Below are 19399 nucleotides of genomic sequence, written 5' to 3'. Positions count from 1 at the left end.
GGGAGCTGCCAGCGGTGTCTGCGGGTGGGAAACGGGGCAAGGGGAGGGTGAGAACCCTAAAGGGAGGTTCTGGGGAGATTTGGGGTGGTTTCCTAGGGGAAGGACTTTGCCTGGGGCAGGCTGGAGGTGCTGAGCAGCAGCCTTGGCATGATGAGGGGAGAAGGGCAGAGGGCTTGGGAGCGACAAAGGATTTGGGAAACCATCCTGCGAGCCACCCTGTCTCTCCACAGCCATGAATCCCTACATCAACTGCTCCGGCCCCGAGCTCCCCCTGCCCCAGCGCGACTTCCCCGCCGAGCCCCTCAGCCCAGCTCTCTGCAACAGGACCCACCCGGACGCCTTGTTCGACCCCAAGGACGCCAACCTGACGGAGGAGCAGCTGCGGGATAAATACCTGGGGCCCCGGCGGTCCAGCTTCTTCGTCCCCGTCTGCGTCATCTACCTGCTGATCTTCGCCGTGGGGGCGGTGGGCAACACCCTGACCTGCATCGTCATCCTCCGGCACCGCTTCATGAGGACGCCCACCAACTACTACCTCTTCAGCCTGGCCGTCTCCGACCTGCTGGTGCTGCTGCTGGGGATGCCGCTGGAGCTGTACGACATGTGGAGCAACTACCCCTTCCTGCTGGGCGCCGGCGGCTGCTACTTCAAGACGCTGCTCTTCGAGGCCGTCTGCTTCGCCTCCATCCTCAACGTCACCGCCCTGAGCGTCGAGCGCTACATCGCCGTGGTGCACCCGCTCAAGGCCAAGTACGTGGTGACCAGGAACCACGCCAAGAGGGTGATCGTCGCCATCTGGCTCGCGGCCGTCGTCTGCTCCATCCCCAACACCAGCCTCCACGGTTTGAGGCCTCTCTACGTGCCCGGCCGGGGCCGCGTGCCCGACTCGGAGATCTGCACCTTGGTGAAGCCGCGCTTGACCTACAACCTCATCATCCAGATCACCACCATCGTCTTCTTCTTCCTGCCCATGGGGACCATCAGCGTCCTCTACCTGCTCATCGGCCTGCAGCTCAAGAAGGAGAAGATGCTGGAGGCCCTGGGGGCCAAGTCCAGCGGCGACGGCGACTACCGCGGCGGCCGGGGGCAGAAGAAGGTGAAGAGGAGGCAGGTCACGAAGATGCTGTGTGAGTCCGAGCCTGGGGACGGGCAGAGCCAGCAGGGGTGTTAGGAGGGAGCTGGGGGGAAACTGAGGCACGGCCGGTGTGGAGGTGCTGAGGCTGGGTCATCCCAGAGGAGGGGGCCAGGAGTGGTGTGCGGGGGTTGTCAGGGCAAAGGCAGGGCTGGTGGATGGGGTCCTGCGGTGGGATTGCTCGTGCTGGCTCCCTCCTGGCCGTGAGACCCCCCCTTTATCCAGGAGAGCACCAGGTGAGAAAGGGGAAAGAGCAGGGCTGGGGTGTGGGGACCTTCCCCGCTCTCCCCCCCAGCCCAGATTCCTGTGCCCCACAGCTTTGGGGTGCCGTGGTGGCCTCCTGCCCTGCCCCATCCCATGGCGATGAGGCTCTGACCCCAGGCTGGACCGCAGCATCCCCCTGTCCCATGGCTGCGTGCCCTTGTTCCTCCCCTGTCCCCATCCCCAGCAGCCCCCAGCTGGCTGCCCGTGGGCAGCCGTCCCCCCCCGGCACGCTGACCTCCGTGTGCTCCCGGCCCCGTGACGGCACGCCGTGGCGAGCTGCCCAGCCCAGTCCATCATCAGGGCCAGGGCTGCTTCTCTGCCACAGCCCCAACAAGCTAAAAACACTCCCTGCCTTCCCCCGGCATGGGACACGGAGGGGACAAAAGGGGGACCTGTCCCCACGTGGCACATAGAAGCAGCGTGGCACGGGTTTGGCAGGGCTGAGGGCAGCAGATCCATGCAGTGGTCACCCCCTTTTCCTCCTCACCAACGGGGCTGGGGTGTAAAAGAAGCAGAGAGGACAAGGAGAGGGGCACACACCTCTTGATCCTTGGACTCGGCCAGGAGCAGGGTGACATTTGCTGAAGTTGAGGCCGAAATGGGGCAGGACCCCACGGGACGTGGCCGGAAACAGTGGTTTGAGGCTTTATTTCTCACACCCACGTCCCCTCGTCCATCCAAACCTTCTCCTCAGCTCCCTTAGGCAGAAAAGGGGTGGTGGTGGTGGTGCTGCTGAGCCTCGTCCCCCCCCCTAACACCACCCCCCTGCTCCCCGCAGTCGTGCTGGTGGTGGTGTTCGGGATCTGCTGGGCCCCCTTCCACACCGACCGCCTGGTCTGGAGCTTCGTCTCCACCTGGACCAGCCGCATGCTCCACATGTTCCAGTACGTCCACATCATTTCGGGCGTCTTCTTCTACCTGAGCTCGGCCGCCAACCCCATCCTCTACAACCTGATGTCCACCCGCTTCCGCGAGATGTTCAAGGAGGTGATGTGCCACCCGGGACACCGCCCGCCGGGCTCGCGCAAATACTCGCCCAGCGTCACCCACGGCACCACCCGCAGCACCGAGTGCGAGCCCGTGCCCGGAGCCAACGGGCTGCCCCTGTCCGACGGCGAGGAGTATGAGATGGAGGAGATGGAAGGGGGGCAGGCGGCCACGCACGCGACGTCCCTCTGCTGAGGAGCTGGGGGAGGCGGGGGGCACGGGGACAGCTCCTCCAGAATCCCCCCCTGCACCCTGGCAGCCACCTGGGTGATGGAAAGGGGAGCCCACCTTTTGGTTTTGTTCCTCTGGGATGCTCAATGCTCTCCTCAGGATGGTTTTCTTGGCAGCTCCGGGGTGGTGGTGGCTGTCCCTCGCCGTGCCGTGCACCCTCTCCGTAGCCAAGGTCAGGGCACCCCCAGGGCCACGCCAGCGATCCCCCCAAAATTTCCCATCCCTCCACTGCTCAAGCATGAGCCCGTGGGTGCCCGTGGGCTGGGGACCCCCCTAGATGCTCGCTGGGTCAGGAGAGGTCTGCAACGGGTGGAGAGGGGAAATCCTCTGCGGGCGCCCCGCTCTCCTCCCCGTGGTGCACACCCAGCACTTGGCCTTCCTCCCTGCCTCCCTCCTCTTCCTCAGCCACCGCAGTCCCCACGGGGCAGTGGGGACATCCTCATCCCTACGTGACCTGATCCTCACCCAGCAGTTAAAATTCCCTTTGATTTGTGCCCCGATTGCATCCCCCGGGTCCCAGCTCTGCTCCCAGCACCCGGCCCTCTTCCCACAGGGGGCCGCGCACCGCTCCTGCTCGCCGCGCCGCACGGGGCCGCGGGCAGCCCGCTGCCTGCAGGGCGGTGATGATCGATCTGTCCCCAGCCACACGGCTGGGGAAATGTCACAAAATGCCACGGAGGGCGGGCAGGCTGGCCACGTTCCCCCGGGCTGAAGGGGCTGATCGATTTGCTGCCTGGGATCGATGCCGACGGCTTCCTGGCGCTCACCAAGTCCTCCCGTGGGATGAGATAGCCGGGCTCCGAAACAGGCTGGGATGTTTCCCATAGGACTTTTCCAGTCCCATTTGCTGTCTGGCCAGGATTTGGGCTCGCAGGCTCCTTCCTTCCCCGCATCAGCCCAGCCTCAGCCTGGAGGCAGTGCAGCCAGGTCCCCTCCGAGCTCCCCATCCCCACTGGATCCCTTTGGGGTCCTGTTGTGCGCTGTAGGGTGAGGACTTGTGCAGGGCTGCAGCCACCTTTACATTTCAGGGCCATCCCAACTGCTCTCCAGAGGACGTCGACGTGGCAAAGCGCATTGATCCCCTCCTGGTTTCTCCCTCCTCCGTCTCCCATTGCTCCCGGTCCCAGGCAGCCACGAGGGTGGAGGTGACGGATGCCTCCTTGATGGCTCTTAATGCCCCGTGCAGGCACCTCCCCGCCTGGAAACCTCCAGGGAATTGCTTTTTAATAGGCAGTCGATAGCGTTTTATTGCGCAGCCTGCGCAGAGCTTCGGGTCCCTCATGCCCTGGGTCAGTGCACCGGGCTCTCGGTCACGTCCCCAGCTGTCCCCTGACGCAGCCACGCTCCCAATGTCCCCTCCGCCCCTCCTTGGCCACCCCGAATTTGCTCTTTGAGATGCAGGAGGTGAAGCTGCTGGTGAGATCCCAGCATGGTGGTGCCTGCCCGGTGGGGCTGCTGGGGGCTGCTTTGTTTTTGTGGATCACCTTGGGAAGCATCCTTGCGAAGCCACGGCTGTGGCATCTCCTGGGTGGAGATCTGAGAGCAAACCTTGCCCCTCTGGCTGTTTTGGGACAGCACAAGGGGACAACCCCAAGCCCCCGTGCATCACTTGTGGCCCCGTGGCACCTTCCCAGCCGCGTGCCGGGGGCTCAGCCAAGCACTTACGCCTGGCTCAAAAATAAGTGGCTGGTGACTGAGCGCTTCTGCCTCATTTCCCAAAAGTACACTTAGAAAAAGGACTCCTTGTCCCGCGAGGGGAGAGCGGCTTGCAGGAGAGGAGCGGAGCTGCTCCCTGGCTGCAAATCCCCCGGGATAAATCAGAGGATTACTCCTGCCAGGGGATGTGTACAGGCGGTGAGTTGAAGCCCGGGGTGTTGGTGAGCTGCTGATGTTCAGGCAGGGCTCGGCGCTGCCACCGGGGCCAAACGATGGGGCTGGGGGTTTGGGGGCTGTGCAGGGACCCCCCACAGCTCCCACATGTGTGGTCGGTCGGGGATCAGCCATCCTTTGGGGCAGGATGGCCGTGGTGGATGGAGGGTCCCCAGAATGTCACTTGGAGATGTCACCAGATGATATTTCAGGACATCACGGAGCCTGGGTGGGATGGAGCAGAGGGACACGGTGGGGACAGGGGCCGGGAAAACGAGTGGCTGTTGGTGGATGGGTTTGTTCCAGGTCTTCGCTCTGCATTGGGGAACTCATCCCTGTCCCTACAAGTCAGGGAACTCATCCCTGTCCTGCAATTCGGGGCATGTGTCCAGCTCAGGCTCCGCACCGCCCCTCTCCAACAGCTTCGTTTCCAAAGAGCCGCTTCCCAAAAGTTGTCATCCGTCCTCTGAGATTTACAGCAGCCCCCTTCCAGCAGCCGGGTCCCGCTGAAGCACCCGCCGGCCCCAAACCCTTTCCAGGCAGGCGCTTGCGCAGCGGCACAGCAAATCCGGGCCACGCAGCATCCCCAGCGGCGCTTCCAATAACAAGATTTATCACCTTTACTTGGGGATTAAAAAGCAATCAATCCAGGAGGCTGCCCCAGCCTTGTAAGGCTTTTTTTTTTTTTTTTTTTTTTTTTTTTTTTTTGTGCCGTGGTGGTTTGCAACAGGCACGTTCCTTTTTTCCTTTTTTTTTTTTTTTTTTCCTTTTTTTTCTTTCCTCGGCGGAGCCAAAGCCGGTTTTACAGCGATCGTCTCGCGTGTTTGGAGCCGTGATGGATGGCGCTGGGAGCGCCAGCAGAATCTTCACCGCCCCTCCCTCAAAAGCCAAGGGAAGGGTTGTTTTTCCCTTCCTTCGCAGAGCTCGAGGCAAACCTCGAGGGGAGAGAGTTTGCAAAGCCCTCAGGTGGCCGCCAGCGGGGCCGTGCCCGCATGGGCTGGGGCTCTGCGAGTGGCACAGGAACCAGGAAAGCGTAAATGTCAGAGATGTGCTTGATGTGAGCTTCGCATTGAGATTTAGGCTGCTTTTTTTTTTTTTTAATCGGTATTTCAATTATTCCTCTTATGCTGGAACGCTGGCGGAGGTGAAAAATAACACCAGTGTGCGTGACGGGCGGCACAAAGGGAGGCATGGGGACAAACGGAGAGACAGGAGCTGTGTGCGGGACGTGATTCTGCCCCTCGGGGACTTCTGTGAGCTGAGAGTTTCCATTCCTATCCCCTCGTGTTCCTCAGTGCCAAAGGGAGACGAAATCCCATTGATTATTGAAGGATCCCTGCCCAAACCCCAAAGTCCCCACGGCAGGGTGATGGGACGCGTGGACCATGATGTGAAACCCCCTCGGAGCAGCCCAGCAGCAGCGTGCAGGGATAATTTCGGGGGACATTTGGCCCATTAAGGGCACCAGACGCTGAGCAGGGGTCACCATGGTATCCCACGCCTGTTCCCATCGCGCCACGTGGAGCACAGGGTTGGTTAATAAAGATGAGAGAAGCGACATCCCGGGAGCGTGCATGGTGCTTGACTTGGTTCATTCGGATACTTGGGCTGAGAAATGAAAGCAATGGGTAATTAGCACGGGCTGGTGTTAATTAGCCCAAACCCTGGCCCCCCTGCTCCTGTCGGGCATCTCCCACTGCCCTGCCACCCAGCCCCGGCCCCAAAGTCCCCCCTTTGACACTGCCCCCAAGCCCCCCAGCACTTGGCCTGTTTTAATTCCTTTTTTTTTTTTTTTTTAATTTCTCTTCCGGTGCTCAGAACAGCTGGGACCAATTTGCCGCTGCTGTCACCAGAAAGAAATCAAGTTAAGAACAAGAAAGTCACCATAATTTGGGAGACCCGGCAAGCCACGCTGCCGCACTGACGAGCAGCAAGGGGGGTGCTGGGGGGCTCCTATCCTATCCCACACCTACACCCCCATCCCAGGAGCCCTTTGGCTACCCCAGCCTCAAGCTGCCGTCCTCCACGTGCCGCCTTGTATTTTTCCCTGCAGTCCAGGCCCCTTTATTTAAGAGCCGTCTGCCCTTCCTGCTGCTTTCAGCTGATTTCTGCTCTGCTTCAAGAGAAATCTCTGGCTCCCTCCAGCTCTCCAGTTGTCCAAACTCCTCCTGGATCCGGCCCCAAACCTCTCTGCTGGGGTTGATTTAAACAACCAGCTTGCACAGATGGGAAAGCAAATGGCTCGAGCTGGGTTTCCTTTCTGTTTTCCTGCAGGCAGCGAGTCCAGCTGGCAGCAGCGGGGGAGCTGCGGTGCCCCTGGGGGACTGGCCCCAGGACGGGGCACGGAGGATGGGAGCTGTACGGGTGTGAATTTTTGGATTTTTCACCCTCGGTGTCACCTGTTTCCACTGGTCGTGGTAGAAACCCACCCCTCCTTGCAGCTCACGTTCATCGGATGGGTTTTTTATGGGTATCTTTGAGAGGTCTCTGCCCTCGCATCTTGCTTCCTCACCCCACAAGCTCAGTATCCCACTGGCACCACGGCTCCGGGGCAGAACAGGGCCTCTGGCCAGAGCTTGTGCAATTTTATTCTGCACATGTGGGTTGGAAGAGGCTGGGGTTAGTGGTGAGACACCCCGTGTTTATGTTTTTTCTCCAAAGAACTGCTCGGGACAGGTTTGGGGAGCTCCAGCCCCGCTCAGGGGGGTGAGGACGGGATCCCAACACCCAGCTCTGCTGTGCCAGGGATGTTTTTGGTGACAAAGCCTGGCTGCGCTCGCTTCAGGATTTGGGAGGAGGATCTCAAACAATAGGACAGACCAGGCCAAGCAATCTGGCAGCCTTTAAATCCAGCCCCCGGGGGGACCCTGACGGGTGCTTGCTGCTCTCTGCATCCTCCAGCCCTTCCAGCACATCCTTTACCACACAGAGGGTTATGGTGATGGCTTAACCCACTATGGTTTGCTTTTTTTTGGACAGTTTTCAAGCTCCTGGGAGCCCGGGGTGAATTTCTGGCCACCTGTATGGCCGTGTCCCAGAGAGTCAGAGGCAAGGGGTGCAGAGACCCGAAAAGCCATGCGCCTGCCCCCCTGTCAGAGCCTTGTCAGGAACCACGTTTTACTCCTACCATCCTAAGAAACCCCTTAGAGAGGTTTTCATACACATATGCGCTGATATAGGTATTTATTTAAAGTTATCCCAGTCTCAGAAAGGCTTTTCTAGAGGAAATGTGGCATCCCGAGGTCTCCATCCCGAGATGCAGGCACCAGGAGCTCTGCGTGCTGCTCCTCACCCCAGCCCAGCGCCCTGCTTTGGCTGCTCCTGTACAGCTGGAGGCATCTTCTAGGGTCTTCCAGGGGAAAGGAAGGAGAGCACCTTCCCTTCTCTTTATTTCCATCCTTTTTAGAGTGAATAAATAAATACATACATATATTCATACCCACAAACATACACATATATTTTAAATGGCTCCGTTTCAAGCCATGAATCAAATCTTTGGGAGAAATTCAACTTCACGGAGCTAAATCTAGCCATAAACCGTCCTAGGAGGTTATTTATCCCGCTCAGCCTACCTGTGAAAGAAAAAAACAAACCTGCTTTTTCCAAGCGACAGCATGCCCAGGGAGCCCATTGTCCTGGACAAGGCAGAAAGTGACAACTGGATGTAAATCCTATTAATGGGCCCTTTATTGGACAGATGCGACATGACTGGGCTATGGCATGGGACAGGGAAGGTAATGAAGGCAAATGGTGCATCGCCACCAGAGGAACAAATCAAATCAGGGCCTGACAGCGTGCTCTGCGAGCAAATGCCCTCTGCCGCCTGGCCCAGCGCCCGCCTGGCCGTATTTAATGCGTTAATCCCGGGCTCTGCCCTGCTCTGCACCACGTGCACTCACTAATTCGGGTCCGAAGGCTTTTTTTTTGGCTGCGAGCTCCCGGCCCCTGCAACCGTCACATTCCTCGAGAGCAGCTCGCGGCCCTTTCTCTCCAGGATGGAAGCGATTATTAATGCATTAGCGTTGGGCTGCTGAACCCTAATGTCTTCGTAGTCGATAGCACGAGGCATTTAATTACCCAGCGGGATGAATCAGTGCGCTGCTTTGTTTGCTCTACAATTAAAAACGGGCAGGGGAGGCGTGGAACAACCCTCAGCCTGCTTCGAGCCTCCCCTGCCCTTCGGGGCACGGGGAGAGGAGCTGGAAGCTCGGTGGGACGGGCAGGAGAGGACATTTCCTAGAGAAAGCACAGCTCGCATCCCTCAGGACATCACGGGGACACCCTCACCTGGCTTCACAGGACCAAGTTTCGGGAGGATGCTCTCTGTTTGCCACAGGTTTTTGTCTTACCACGCACCCAGTGCAGGTTCTGCTTGTTTCAGCCCCACTCAGCACCCTCGCAGGGCTTTTCAGGGCTTTTTCCAGCCAGAGAAGCACCTAAAATACTTCTACTCCTCGGATGGAGCTACAAATCCTCCCATTTTGGCCCAATTACTGCCCTGCTGATGCCACTCCGCAAACCTCTCTCCTCCCTGAGGCTCGGGGCGGCGGCAGGGCTGCGGGGCAGGGCGCACCCCAAATCTTTGGGTGCTCGGGGATGGCTCCTGCAGCGCGTGGCGGGACCTGGGCTGGCTGCGAGCCACGGGGCCGTGTTTTACACACAGAGCCCATCCGCACGGGGAGCACAGCGGCGTCCCCACCGCCCCAGCTCCATCCCAACCCAAACTGGCCGATGGTGCTCGTGAGGAGCTCTTCTCCCCCAGCTTTGGGGCTTCTCTCCAGCAGGATTGGGAAGGGGGAAAAGGGGTGGTGAAGGAACACGTTGGGGAGTCAGGAGCCCTGGGGGGGGGCTGCACGCCCTGTTTGCAGCTGGAGGGGGCACCCAGGGACCTGGGAACAGCACCACCAGCGGGTTATTTATCCCCCATCCTCACAGACACCGGGGCTAAGCCCTACAGGAGGATGATTTTTTGGTGGATGAATTAAAAACCATCCCTCAGGCAAGCACGGGTTATTCTCCCCCCTGCATTAGGCCAGGGGGGCAGCACAAGGGAGACCCCAGCCCCGTCCCATTGGGGATGGATGAATAAAACCCCAGATCCGGCTGCTTGCTGCTGGGGGCACAGCCTGGAGGGGGCTGAACCAGAACCAGGAACGGGGACAGGGACAGGGATGGGGACAGGGCTTGGGGCCGGGGCCGGGGCCGGGACTCGAACCCGGGTCCCCCGCCCCGCAGCCCCCAGCCCCAGCGCCCCCAGCCCTCCCCACCACGTGGCCCGCCGCGCGCCACGTGCTCTCCCCAGGCCCCAGCCCCTCCCACCCTCCTCCGGTCCCCGCCGCCCAATCAGCGCTCAGCCCCCGCGCTTCCCCCGTCTCCCATTGGCTGCCCCCATCCTCCCGTTCCCCCCTCCCCCGCGGCGCTCTCCCCCTCCCCTTTCACCATCCGTAACGCCGCCTCCCGTTGGCCGATGCCACGGCGCCTCCGATTGGCTTAGCGCCCCGCGGGGCGGAGGCGCCGATTGGCCGCGCCGCGCGGCGCGCGCGCCGATTGGCCCAGGCGGGGGCGGCGGGGGCGGGGCGAAGCTGAGGGGCGAGGCGAGCCAGCGGAAGGGCCCCGCGCTCGCTCTTTTCCCCGCAGCCGCCGCTCCGGGTCGGCCGCGCTCCGCCGCCGCTCCCGCCCCGCCGCCTCCCCGCGGCCCCTCTCCGGGTTCTTTCGCCTCCCCGCTCCCTTTTATCCTTTCCCCGAGGCAGCCCGGCCGCCGCCCCTGCGCCTCCTCAGGCCACCGCCGCCGCCATCATGGTGAAGATCGCCAAGGTGAGGCCTGCGCTCGGGGCCTGCCCCAGCGCCGCCATCCCCGCGCTGAGGGGACCGGGACCGGCGGCGGAGATCGAGGGGGGAGGAGGGGGGTTAAAGGCCCGGGGGGGGGTCCCGGCGCTGCCTTCCCGCCGCCGGCGGTTTCCAGGCCCCCCCCCCCCATGCCCTCAGCGGGAAGATGGCGGCGAGGGGAGGGGCGCGCGCGGCGGGAGCGGTTTCAAGCCCCCCCCTCTCCTTTCTTCCCCCCCCCCCCTTTTTTTTTTTATCCCTATTGGGAGGGGGCGCGCGGAGGGGGGGGGGGGGGGGAGGCGCGGCCATGTGGGGCGCGCGAGCACGTGCGGGCGCGCGCCCGGGAACGGCCACGTGTTGGCGGTGCATGACGGCTCTGTGTCCCCAACCCCCCCCCCTCTCTCTTTTCCACCCCAGACCCCCAAAAACCAGGTGAAGCAGAAGAAGATGGCTCCGCCGCCCCCCAAAAAGGTGGAGGAGAGCGAGGAGGAGGAGTCCTCCGACCTGGAGGAGAGCAGCGGGGAGGAGGTGAGGGGGCGGCCGCACGTGGTGTGCAGCGGCGGGAGGCTTTCGGGGCGCACGTGGGAGGGTGAATCCGCGTCTGTAAGCGGTTAGCACGCGTATTTGTTGAGGCTAGGGGGTAAACTAATAGTCGGGGGGAAAAAACTGGCTAAGTCGGTACTTCCAGAAGTACTACTTGTGATGTTAGAGCTGTTCCTAGTAGTGATGAGCAAAAGGATGATCACTTACTCAAGTAGGGCATCAGCGATAAGTGATTTATCAAGCACATGTAGCACACAGGACCATAAAACTCAAGCTTTTGGGTGCTGCTACAGAGATTGATTATTATAGCTTCAGGCTTTGCTCTTACAGATCTGGCCTGTTAAAAACCTGAAAAGGCTGCTTTTGAGCTTTATTAATTCAACAGAATAGGAAGCCGAAGGAAACAAACTAAACAAGTGACAGGAAGGGTAAGCTTTAGGTCACAGTTGCCGTATATTTGTCTGCCATGTTGAAGCACTAGCCACGAGGTGTAGGAGCAAGAATGGACAGAATTAGTAAAGGGAGGAGTGGCGCTGAGAGCATACCTTTTGACTAATTGGGTGTGCAGAGGTAGCAGCTACCTGCTTGCTGCAGCTCCTGTAGTGCCCTTTTCATGAGTGTGGCTGCAAAGTTCTTCCAGTCTGTCAAGGCACAATGCCAGCATGGGGTCGTGTTTGTCACTCTGAAATCCCTCCAGCAACAATGTAAATCTAATCCTCAAATTTCTTTCAGATGGTCCCTCAGAAGAAACAACAAAAAGTAGCAGTCACGCCAGCTAAGAAGGCTGCTACCCCTGCAAAGAAGGCTGCCACTCCTGCGAAAAAGGCAGTTACACCAGCCAAGAAGGCTGTGGCTACTCCAGCTAAAAAGGCTGTTGCTCCATCACCTAAAAAGGCTGCTGTCATAGGTAAAGGAGCAAAAAATGGCAAGAATGCCAAGAAGGAAGAAAGTGAGGAAGACGACGAAGATGAGGAGGATGAGGAAGAGGATGAGGAGGATGAGGATGAAGAGGATGATTCTGGTAAGTGACTTGTGGAATAAATGCCCAACTATAGAGTTAGCCCAGTTGAGTAGCTAAATTTCATTACCTTTGAAATTGAAATTAAGTTCAGTGTGACTTAACACCCCAAAGAGGGGATTTCATTGATCAGAGGTAGTAAGGGAGGAAAGTCAGGTGTTCAGTGAATATTGGAGAACTTTCTGTACTGTGGCTGTATTCCATGAAGCCCGTGAAGTACCTTCTAATTTCCTGTTTGTTCTCTTCCGAACACTGCCAAAATCTAGTGAAACAAAGAACTTGACTGAGTTTGAAGGCTGAGTGCTGTGGATAAACACTTACTGTACTGTTGTTGCAGAGGAGGAAGAGGAACCAGCAATGCCTGTGAAGCCTGCAGCCAAAAAGCCCGCGGCAGCTGTACCAGCCAAAAAGCCTGCAGTTGTGCCAGCAAAGCAAGAATCTGAGGAAGAGGAAGATGACGACGAAGATGATGATGAGGAAGATGAGGGTATGTGGTCCACAATGGATTTAGGAAAATGGATTCTCTTAGAAAATTTAGAACGTGTTAAACTGATACACACTGAGAGGGAGCTTGGGGGAGGGGGAGGTTAACTCAATGGATTATTAGTATAACATTACAAAACTTCTTTCCTGAAAACTTATAAGCTTCAGGAGGTATGAAAAAAAATACTTAGTTAGCCGATTTATGTTTTTGTTACACTCAAAAGTGACTTGATCTTGAACACACGTGAAATCTCACATGCAATTCATTTCAGAGTCTGAAGATGAGGCCATGGACACCACACCCGTTCCAGTGAAGAAACCTACTCCAGCAAAGGCTGTGCCAGTAAAAGCCAAGGCAGAGTCTGAAGATGAGGAAGATGATGAGGAGGAGGATGAAGATGAAGAGGACGAAGATGATGAGGAGGAGGATGAAGATGAGGAAGAAAGCGAGGATGAAAGTGAGTTTAAATGTTAACAAGAACATAACTGTCCATAATAAGAGAGGACATATGAGTAATTGTCCCATTATGGTCTCTAGGGCTGAAGAACAGTTGCTTGTAATGACGAGCAGGTCTCATGTATGAATGGTGTAGATGTTAATGCTCCAGCACAGAAGAAGCTGTTTTATTCTTGTACTTCATCTCAGTGTTCTTTGTTCTCTATCACAGAACCTGTCAAGGAAGCACCTGGAAAGAGGAAGAAAGAAATGGCCAATAAAAGTGCACCAGAGGCCAAGAAAAAGAAAACAGAGAAAACAGAAGGTGGGTGGCATGGGGGCATCAAACGATGCTCACTTAGCTATTAGTGGCCTGCTAGGCATATAATGAGGCTGGGCACTCAGTGTTTCTTTTTTCCAGCACAAATGATGATTATAAGGGACTTAATACTGAAGCATGATGTCACTTTTGAGCAGAAGCTGATGTGCTAATGCTGTCCATAGTTTAGTTTCCAATTCTTTCAGTCTGCCTTACACTCATTTGTCTTTTCATTTGAAGCTCCTGCCTCAGCGTTTTCACTCTTCATGAAAAATCTGTGCCCCACCAAGGACTACGAAGAACTGAAGACTGCCATCAAGGAGTTCTTTGGCAAGAAGAATCTTCAAGTTTCAGAAGTCAGAATTGGCTCTTCCAAGTAAGTTCATCTGTAGAATTTTGCTGCTGCTTTTAGTTGGCAACAACTCATTCAGATAGGTAAATGTGCTGGTGCAGCTTCCCTTCAAGATGCTGGGATCACTGTTGGTAGTGTATGGAAGCTGGAAGAGGCACAGTACATGTGCAGTGCTGAGATGGGCATTACACTTGCCAGGCTTGCAGCTGTTTCAAGCAGTATATCCCAGAAGGGGGAGCTGCCACTTCAGCACAGAGCTGTTACAGTCACCTCTTTGCCTTAATTTTCACTGGTGCTTTAGCTTGACCTATTCCCTGTGGTTCTGTATGTTGTCTGCTGCTAGAGAGCAGCTTAAGCAGTGAAGCTGCTTTTCTTTCAGACGATTTGGCTATGTAGACTTCTTATCTGCTGAAGACATGGATAAAGCTCTTCAACTGAATGGAAAGAAGCTGATGGGCTTGGAAATCAAACTGGAAAAAGCAAAAAGCAAGGAAAGTCTTAAAGAAAATAAGAAAGGTATGGCATGAAACTCTGAATACCTGTGTGCATCAAAGAAAGGTTGTAATCAGTCCTTGGAGTAGGCTTGTGCTATTACTGATGGCTGATGTGCTGCTCTTGAAGCACATTTCCCTGGTCTGAGCTCTGTTATAACCAGATTCTTAAACCTTGAAATGGATATGCAAGGGGGGGATGGGGAGGAAGGATGGATATGCAAGGGGGGATGGTTCTGTCCTCAGTTTTAGGACCCATGAATTTTGAGCTGATCAGGTGGAAGTAACTTTTTTTTTCCTCTTTGCAGAGAGAGATGCCAGAACGCTGTTCGTGAAGAATCTGCCCTACCGCTTAACCGAAGAGGAAATGAAAAATGTGTTCGAAAATGCAGTAGAAGTCAGAATAGTACTTAACAAGGAAGGGAGCAGCAAAGGGTACGTATCTGAGGGGAAACGGGATATTTGCCATTTCTTAGACTCTTAGTGTATTTTGAAGAGCTAGTCTGTCTCTTAACTACATTAAAGAATCTGCTGGATTAGATATACTGAAATAATTATTTAAGTGTTTTTTTTACATGCTTTTCCCTCTCATTCACTTAATCATTCCTGGAAGGTGGGCATTACAAAAGCCAAAAGAACCTTGGTTCATATTCTTTTCCTTTGCTGTAGGATGGCCTATGTTGAATTCAAAACAGAAGCTGAGGCAGACAAAGCTCTGGAGGAGAAGCAGGGCACAGAGATCGATGGTCGTGCCATGGTCATTGACTACACCGGTGAGAAGAGCCAACAAGAAAACCAGAAAGGTACATTTCCAGATCTGTGGGATGCATAAAGAGGAAAGGGAGCTTTCTCTCTCCAAACCTGTACTTAAAAAGCACCGTTTCCTTTGTAGGAGGTGGAGAGAGGGAGTCAAAGACCCTGATTGTAAACAACCTCTCATACGCTGCCTCAGAGGAGACTCTCCAAGAACTGTTCAAAAAAGCCTCTTCCATTAAGATGCCACAGAACAACCAGGGCAGGCCTAAAGGGTATGTTTGACTTAAAACTGATTTCTCTGTTGTCATTGTGAATGCTGTACTTGCACTGACATGCTGTGCTCCCAACCTGACTGAAGTCTTCCTCTCCCAACAGGTACGCGTTCGTAGAATTTCCCACAGCGGAGGATGCCAAAGAGGCATTGAATTCCTGTAACAACACAGAAATTGAAGGCAGAGCAATCAGACTGGAATTCAGTTCACCAGCGTGGCAGAAAGGGAACACGAATGCAAGAGGAGGATTTAACCGTAAGTATTCCACATTTAAGTATTTGATATTGGGATAGGAGTGTACGATTCACACAAACTCTGGTCTGCATTAGAAAAAATAAATAAACCTGTGGTACAGAAGTTTTCTATCATAAGTGAGTGTGCTGGATATGATGACTGATTATCTGAAATGATGATGAAACTGTTTCCAAATTCCTCTAGATAGTCAAGTGCTGATCCAGCAGAGTCTGTCCAGTCAGTATCCATACCGATAAGACACTATTGTTTATTACAGGGGCTGGGGGGGTGAATTTGACAGTACCAAACTGGTCCACATGGGGATGCTCTTAGACAAATAGTCCTGAAAAAGCTTCCCAGGTCATCTTTGGGTGCCTTAGCTGTTCTGGGCTTCCTTTTGAAACCAAACCCCAGAACCACATAAGCTGCTGTTGGAGTTGGTACCAAATCCAACTTTGCATTACTGAGAGGTTGATGGTGGCTTTGCTGAGACTTGCTAAGATGAGTTCTGTATTGTCTTTCTACAGAACAAAGCAAAACATTGTTTGTCAGAGGCCTTTCTGAGGACACAACAGAGGAGACGCTAAGAGAATCATTTGAAGGCTCCATAAGTGCTAGAATAGTCACAGACAGAGACACTGGATCTTCTAAAGGGTACGTTAAGCATGATCTGGGATTCGGGTCCAGTAGCATGCTACTATTTGCAAACTGGCTGCGTGCTCACTTCTCAATGAGCTCCTTCCTGCCAACCACTCCGTGGCAGCCTATGGATTCGCACGAGAAGGATATTAACAGTTCAGTACTGGCACGCTTGTAACATGGCTCCATCGGTTGCGATTAGCCACTACTGTTCTACAAGTAACACTTCTGATCAGTGGTTGCAGAAACGCAGTTGTTTCCTAAGCTGTTGCTATCATATGCCTGTAGGTGGTGCTGCAGTTCTTCAGTTCATGGAGTTTGACCATCTTTCTCTTAATCTGCTGCCTAGGTTTGGGTTTGTGGACTTCAGCTCCCCAGAAGATGCCAAAGCAGCTAAAGAAGCCATGGAGGATGGGGAGATAGACGGAAACAAAGTGACCCTTGATTTTGCCAAGCCAAAGGGCGATTTCCAGCGTGGCGGCGGATTTGGCGGTGGATTTGGCGGCAGAGGTGGTGGCAGAGGAGGCCGAGGAGGAGGAAGAGGTGGATTTGGTGGCAGAGGTGGTGGCAGAGGCTTTGGAGGTAAGGAGATGCAAATACCCCTCTTCTAAGGGGCAAATAAAGCTGAGGGATTATGGTGTGCTCACCACAGAGTGAGTGCCTGATGTGGATTTGTTTTCTGTCCTGTACCAAGAGGGGTTTGGAAGGGCAGTGGTACGTGTGCAGGGACACCTGCAGCTCTGCTTCCTGCCCTAATCTCACTTCTTGACCTAATCTCTTCTCTAGGTAGAGGAGGTGGCTTCCGAGGAGGCAGAGGAGGAGGTGGAGATCACAAGCCCCAAGGGAAGAAGATCAAGTTTGAATAAACTTCCCTTTTCCTTTCCCTTCTCCTGCTCTCTGAGACTATCTGAAAGGACTCCGGGGGTTTTTATTCTCCTTTTATCTCGGCGGAGCCTTCGGAGGACATTCCAAGGTGCAAAGGAGTACTGTGAGCCACTTGGAAGAAACAGTTTTCATTTCAAGGAAGAGAGAGCAAGCCCTTTTGACTGCTTGCCCATTCGAGTGAACTTTTTAAAAGAAATGAGCGATAGATGTGGGAATTTACCCCTTGTCTGTGAGTTGTCTTGAATTTATAATGTTTTACCCATGTACAAAAATATTTTTTTTCCTATAAACTTCGGTAGCATTTTTGCTGTAAAAATGCAGAATGTTTTATCATTTGTGCTTCAGCACCCTGTCTTGGACAGATTAAAGGACCTAAACTGGTTCGTGTTAATTCTGTGCCACCTAAAGTAGGCTGGGAGAAATTCTGGCTTTTGCCTTCATTTTAAGGTCGCTAACTTCGCGGACAGCAGCTCCTGTCTTGCTTCTGGTTTAGTCTGCAATGACAACTACCAACATACGCAGGTTAATCTAAGCATAATCTATTTACAAGAAGGAATAGGATTAAGACAAACCATCTTCTTTTGCACTTGCTTTTTATCCACTTGCTTTTTACTTACTTATTTAAAAAAAAATAATAATTTGGTGACTGACTAGCAGGAGCTTGGTATACTTTCACAGAATATTCCAGTACCAACAGTAGTCCTGCCTCATGTTTGTCTCTCCAGCTGTGAAGCAGGGTGTTAAAACATGGTGGGGAATGTTCCCCATCCTGTTTTAACTCTGAACTGGGTAAGTTTAACTCTTTAACTGGGTAAGTGTAAGTGTGATTGCTCAACAGCCCTGTGGGGGTGAGGAGCTGCCCTCCTGGGCCTCTTTTCCTCCCCCAGGACTTGGCTGGGCTCCTGCTGCAGCAGCTGCTGATGGACAAAGCTGCTCCTGAGTGACTTCAGCATGTGGCTGCAGAGGGGCAGCTGCTGCTTCGGTCAAGCTGGGGCAGGGCTGCTCACAGCACCCTGTGGCCGCACAGGCTCAAATAAATGTCACCTCCTGCAAGCTGTGCTGGCGGCCTCTACCTCTCACCTAAAAATTAGTTGACCTCTTCCCCCTCTCTCTTTCCCAGCCAGGGGACAATGACCCTGAGCACAGGACTGTGCTGTGACACCTTGCAGGTGGTGGCAGTCCTGCACCTACCTGCCTCGGCCAAGCTCCTGCAGCCCATTAAATGCTGTTTCTACTTTCTAATTCCCAAAACAAATCATGTGAGAAGGACTTGCTACAGTGCATTGCCCCTTCTTGTCTGAAAACCTAAGCATGGGAGCAGTGGGTGTATGTAGAAAAGAACTGTCATTAGCAGCTGGAGCCCTGCAAAGCACATGAAAATAAAACTTTTTATACTCAACCAGGGCCAAGGCTCGCTTTTTGGCTTCGGTGCTCGCCTTCCCCCCGCTGCCATCAGCCATTTTAGAGGCGGGTCGCTGGCCCCGGCGGCAAATGGTCGGAGGCTGGCGGCGGGGCCGGGCGGCAGAGGGCAGCACCCGCCCGCAGGAGGCTTTCACCGCCCTGCCTTCACCCCCAAACCTGGATTTCGCTCCGGGACCCTGCCGTGGAGCCTCCCCACGCCGCCACCTTGGGTATTTTCTCCCCGCTGGCTCCCCAGGGAGCGGTGCTGCAGCCCTGGGTCCTGCCTGAAAGAGCAAAAGCATTCCCGAGCTTGGCTTTTTGCCTTTTTCACACCTGGGAAGCCCGGGTGGAACAGGACACGCAGCACGGCCCAGCTGGCAGCGTCCTACACGATCCCAATCCCCTCTGGTCACCTCTCTGCATCCGTCACTGGGCTGAGCAGCCACGGTGGGTGCCAGCCCCGAAAACCCAGCCCCTGACACCCATCGATCTCCTGGCATGATTTTCCTTCTCTCCGCCCCAGCCAACGCCAAACCCGATGTGGGTTTGTCCCTGTGCATGTGGCTTGCTCTGCTTTGGGGTCCCCATTGCCCTGCATGCTCCTAAAGGCAGCGAGCACAGTGCTACGGGGGAAAAGTGGCATGGAGAGGGTGACAGGGACAGGTTTGCCAGGAGCCGAGTGCCCAGACAGCTCTTCCCACGGGGCTGGAGCGTGCCAGGGCGGCCTGAAGCTGAGCTGGGTTTGAAATGCAGCTGGAGGAGCGCTTGGAAGACAGAAAATATCCACGGGACCTCGTTAAACACCACAACGGGCTCTGCAACGAAGCCACACCACAACTGCAGCCCCATTTGCCCCTGTGGCCCACCACCAGGTTCAGTTCCCAAGCAGCCAGCCCGTCCTGAGGAGGGGGCTAGCAATGACACGGGGCTTGGGTGCTTTTATTTCTTCTCCTTCTTCTTTTAACCTTTATTTAGAAACTAAAAATGTTCACCAAATCTACACGGTTTCTCCGTACAGGTCCCGCCAGGTGAAGAGCCAACACTGAAAGATTTCGGCACGCGGCCCTGGCTCTCCGAGTGCCACCCCCACCTACGGGGCAAGCAGAGACACCAAGGAACCATACCCGACATCAGGGACAGAGGTGCCTTTTGGGGAAGCATTTCTGAACCCACGAGAGGATGGGAAACAACTGAGAGGATGGGAAATGACCGCGTGCTCGGTGCCCAGCGGGCACCAGCCATGCCCTCGGGCTCTGCCCCGCAG

The 19399-nt window shown here is 55.3% G+C and overlaps 2 protein-coding genes across 2 annotated transcripts; both read left to right on the top strand.

Moving 5' to 3' along the window:
• Window positions 1-232: 232 nt before the first annotated feature.
• Window positions 233-2599, top strand: NMUR1 (neuromedin U receptor 1; the record flags this gene model as incomplete). The annotated part of the gene is made up of 2 exons (XM_084530240.1): window positions 233-1127; window positions 2175-2599. The coding sequence occupies 2 exons, from the start codon at window positions 233-235 to the stop codon at window positions 2576-2578; spliced, it is 1299 nt and encodes a 432-aa protein (XP_084386366.1). The 3' UTR covers window positions 2579-2599.
• Window positions 2600-10061: 7462 nt separating this feature from the next.
• On the top strand, window positions 10062-17125 carry NCL (nucleolin). The gene is made up of 15 exons (XM_084529097.1): window positions 10062-10297; window positions 10724-10834; window positions 11582-11870; window positions 12205-12354; window positions 12623-12808; window positions 13019-13111; window positions 13346-13481; window positions 13837-13973; window positions 14257-14383; window positions 14618-14751; window positions 14841-14976; window positions 15080-15231; window positions 15738-15864; window positions 16199-16431; window positions 16636-17125. Exons 1-15 carry the CDS (start codon window positions 10280-10282, stop codon window positions 16713-16715), a joined length of 2109 nt encoding a protein of 702 aa, XP_084385223.1. The 5' UTR covers window positions 10062-10279; the 3' UTR covers window positions 16716-17125.
• Window positions 17126-19399: the final 2274 nt, after the last annotated feature.

This window comes from Aythya ferina, assembly GCF_964211825.1.
Source record: "Aythya ferina genome assembly, chromosome: 9".
Taxonomy (NCBI): Eukaryota; Metazoa; Chordata; class Aves; order Anseriformes; family Anatidae; genus Aythya; species Aythya ferina.
This window is presented reverse-complemented; position numbering and strand designations above follow the sequence as displayed.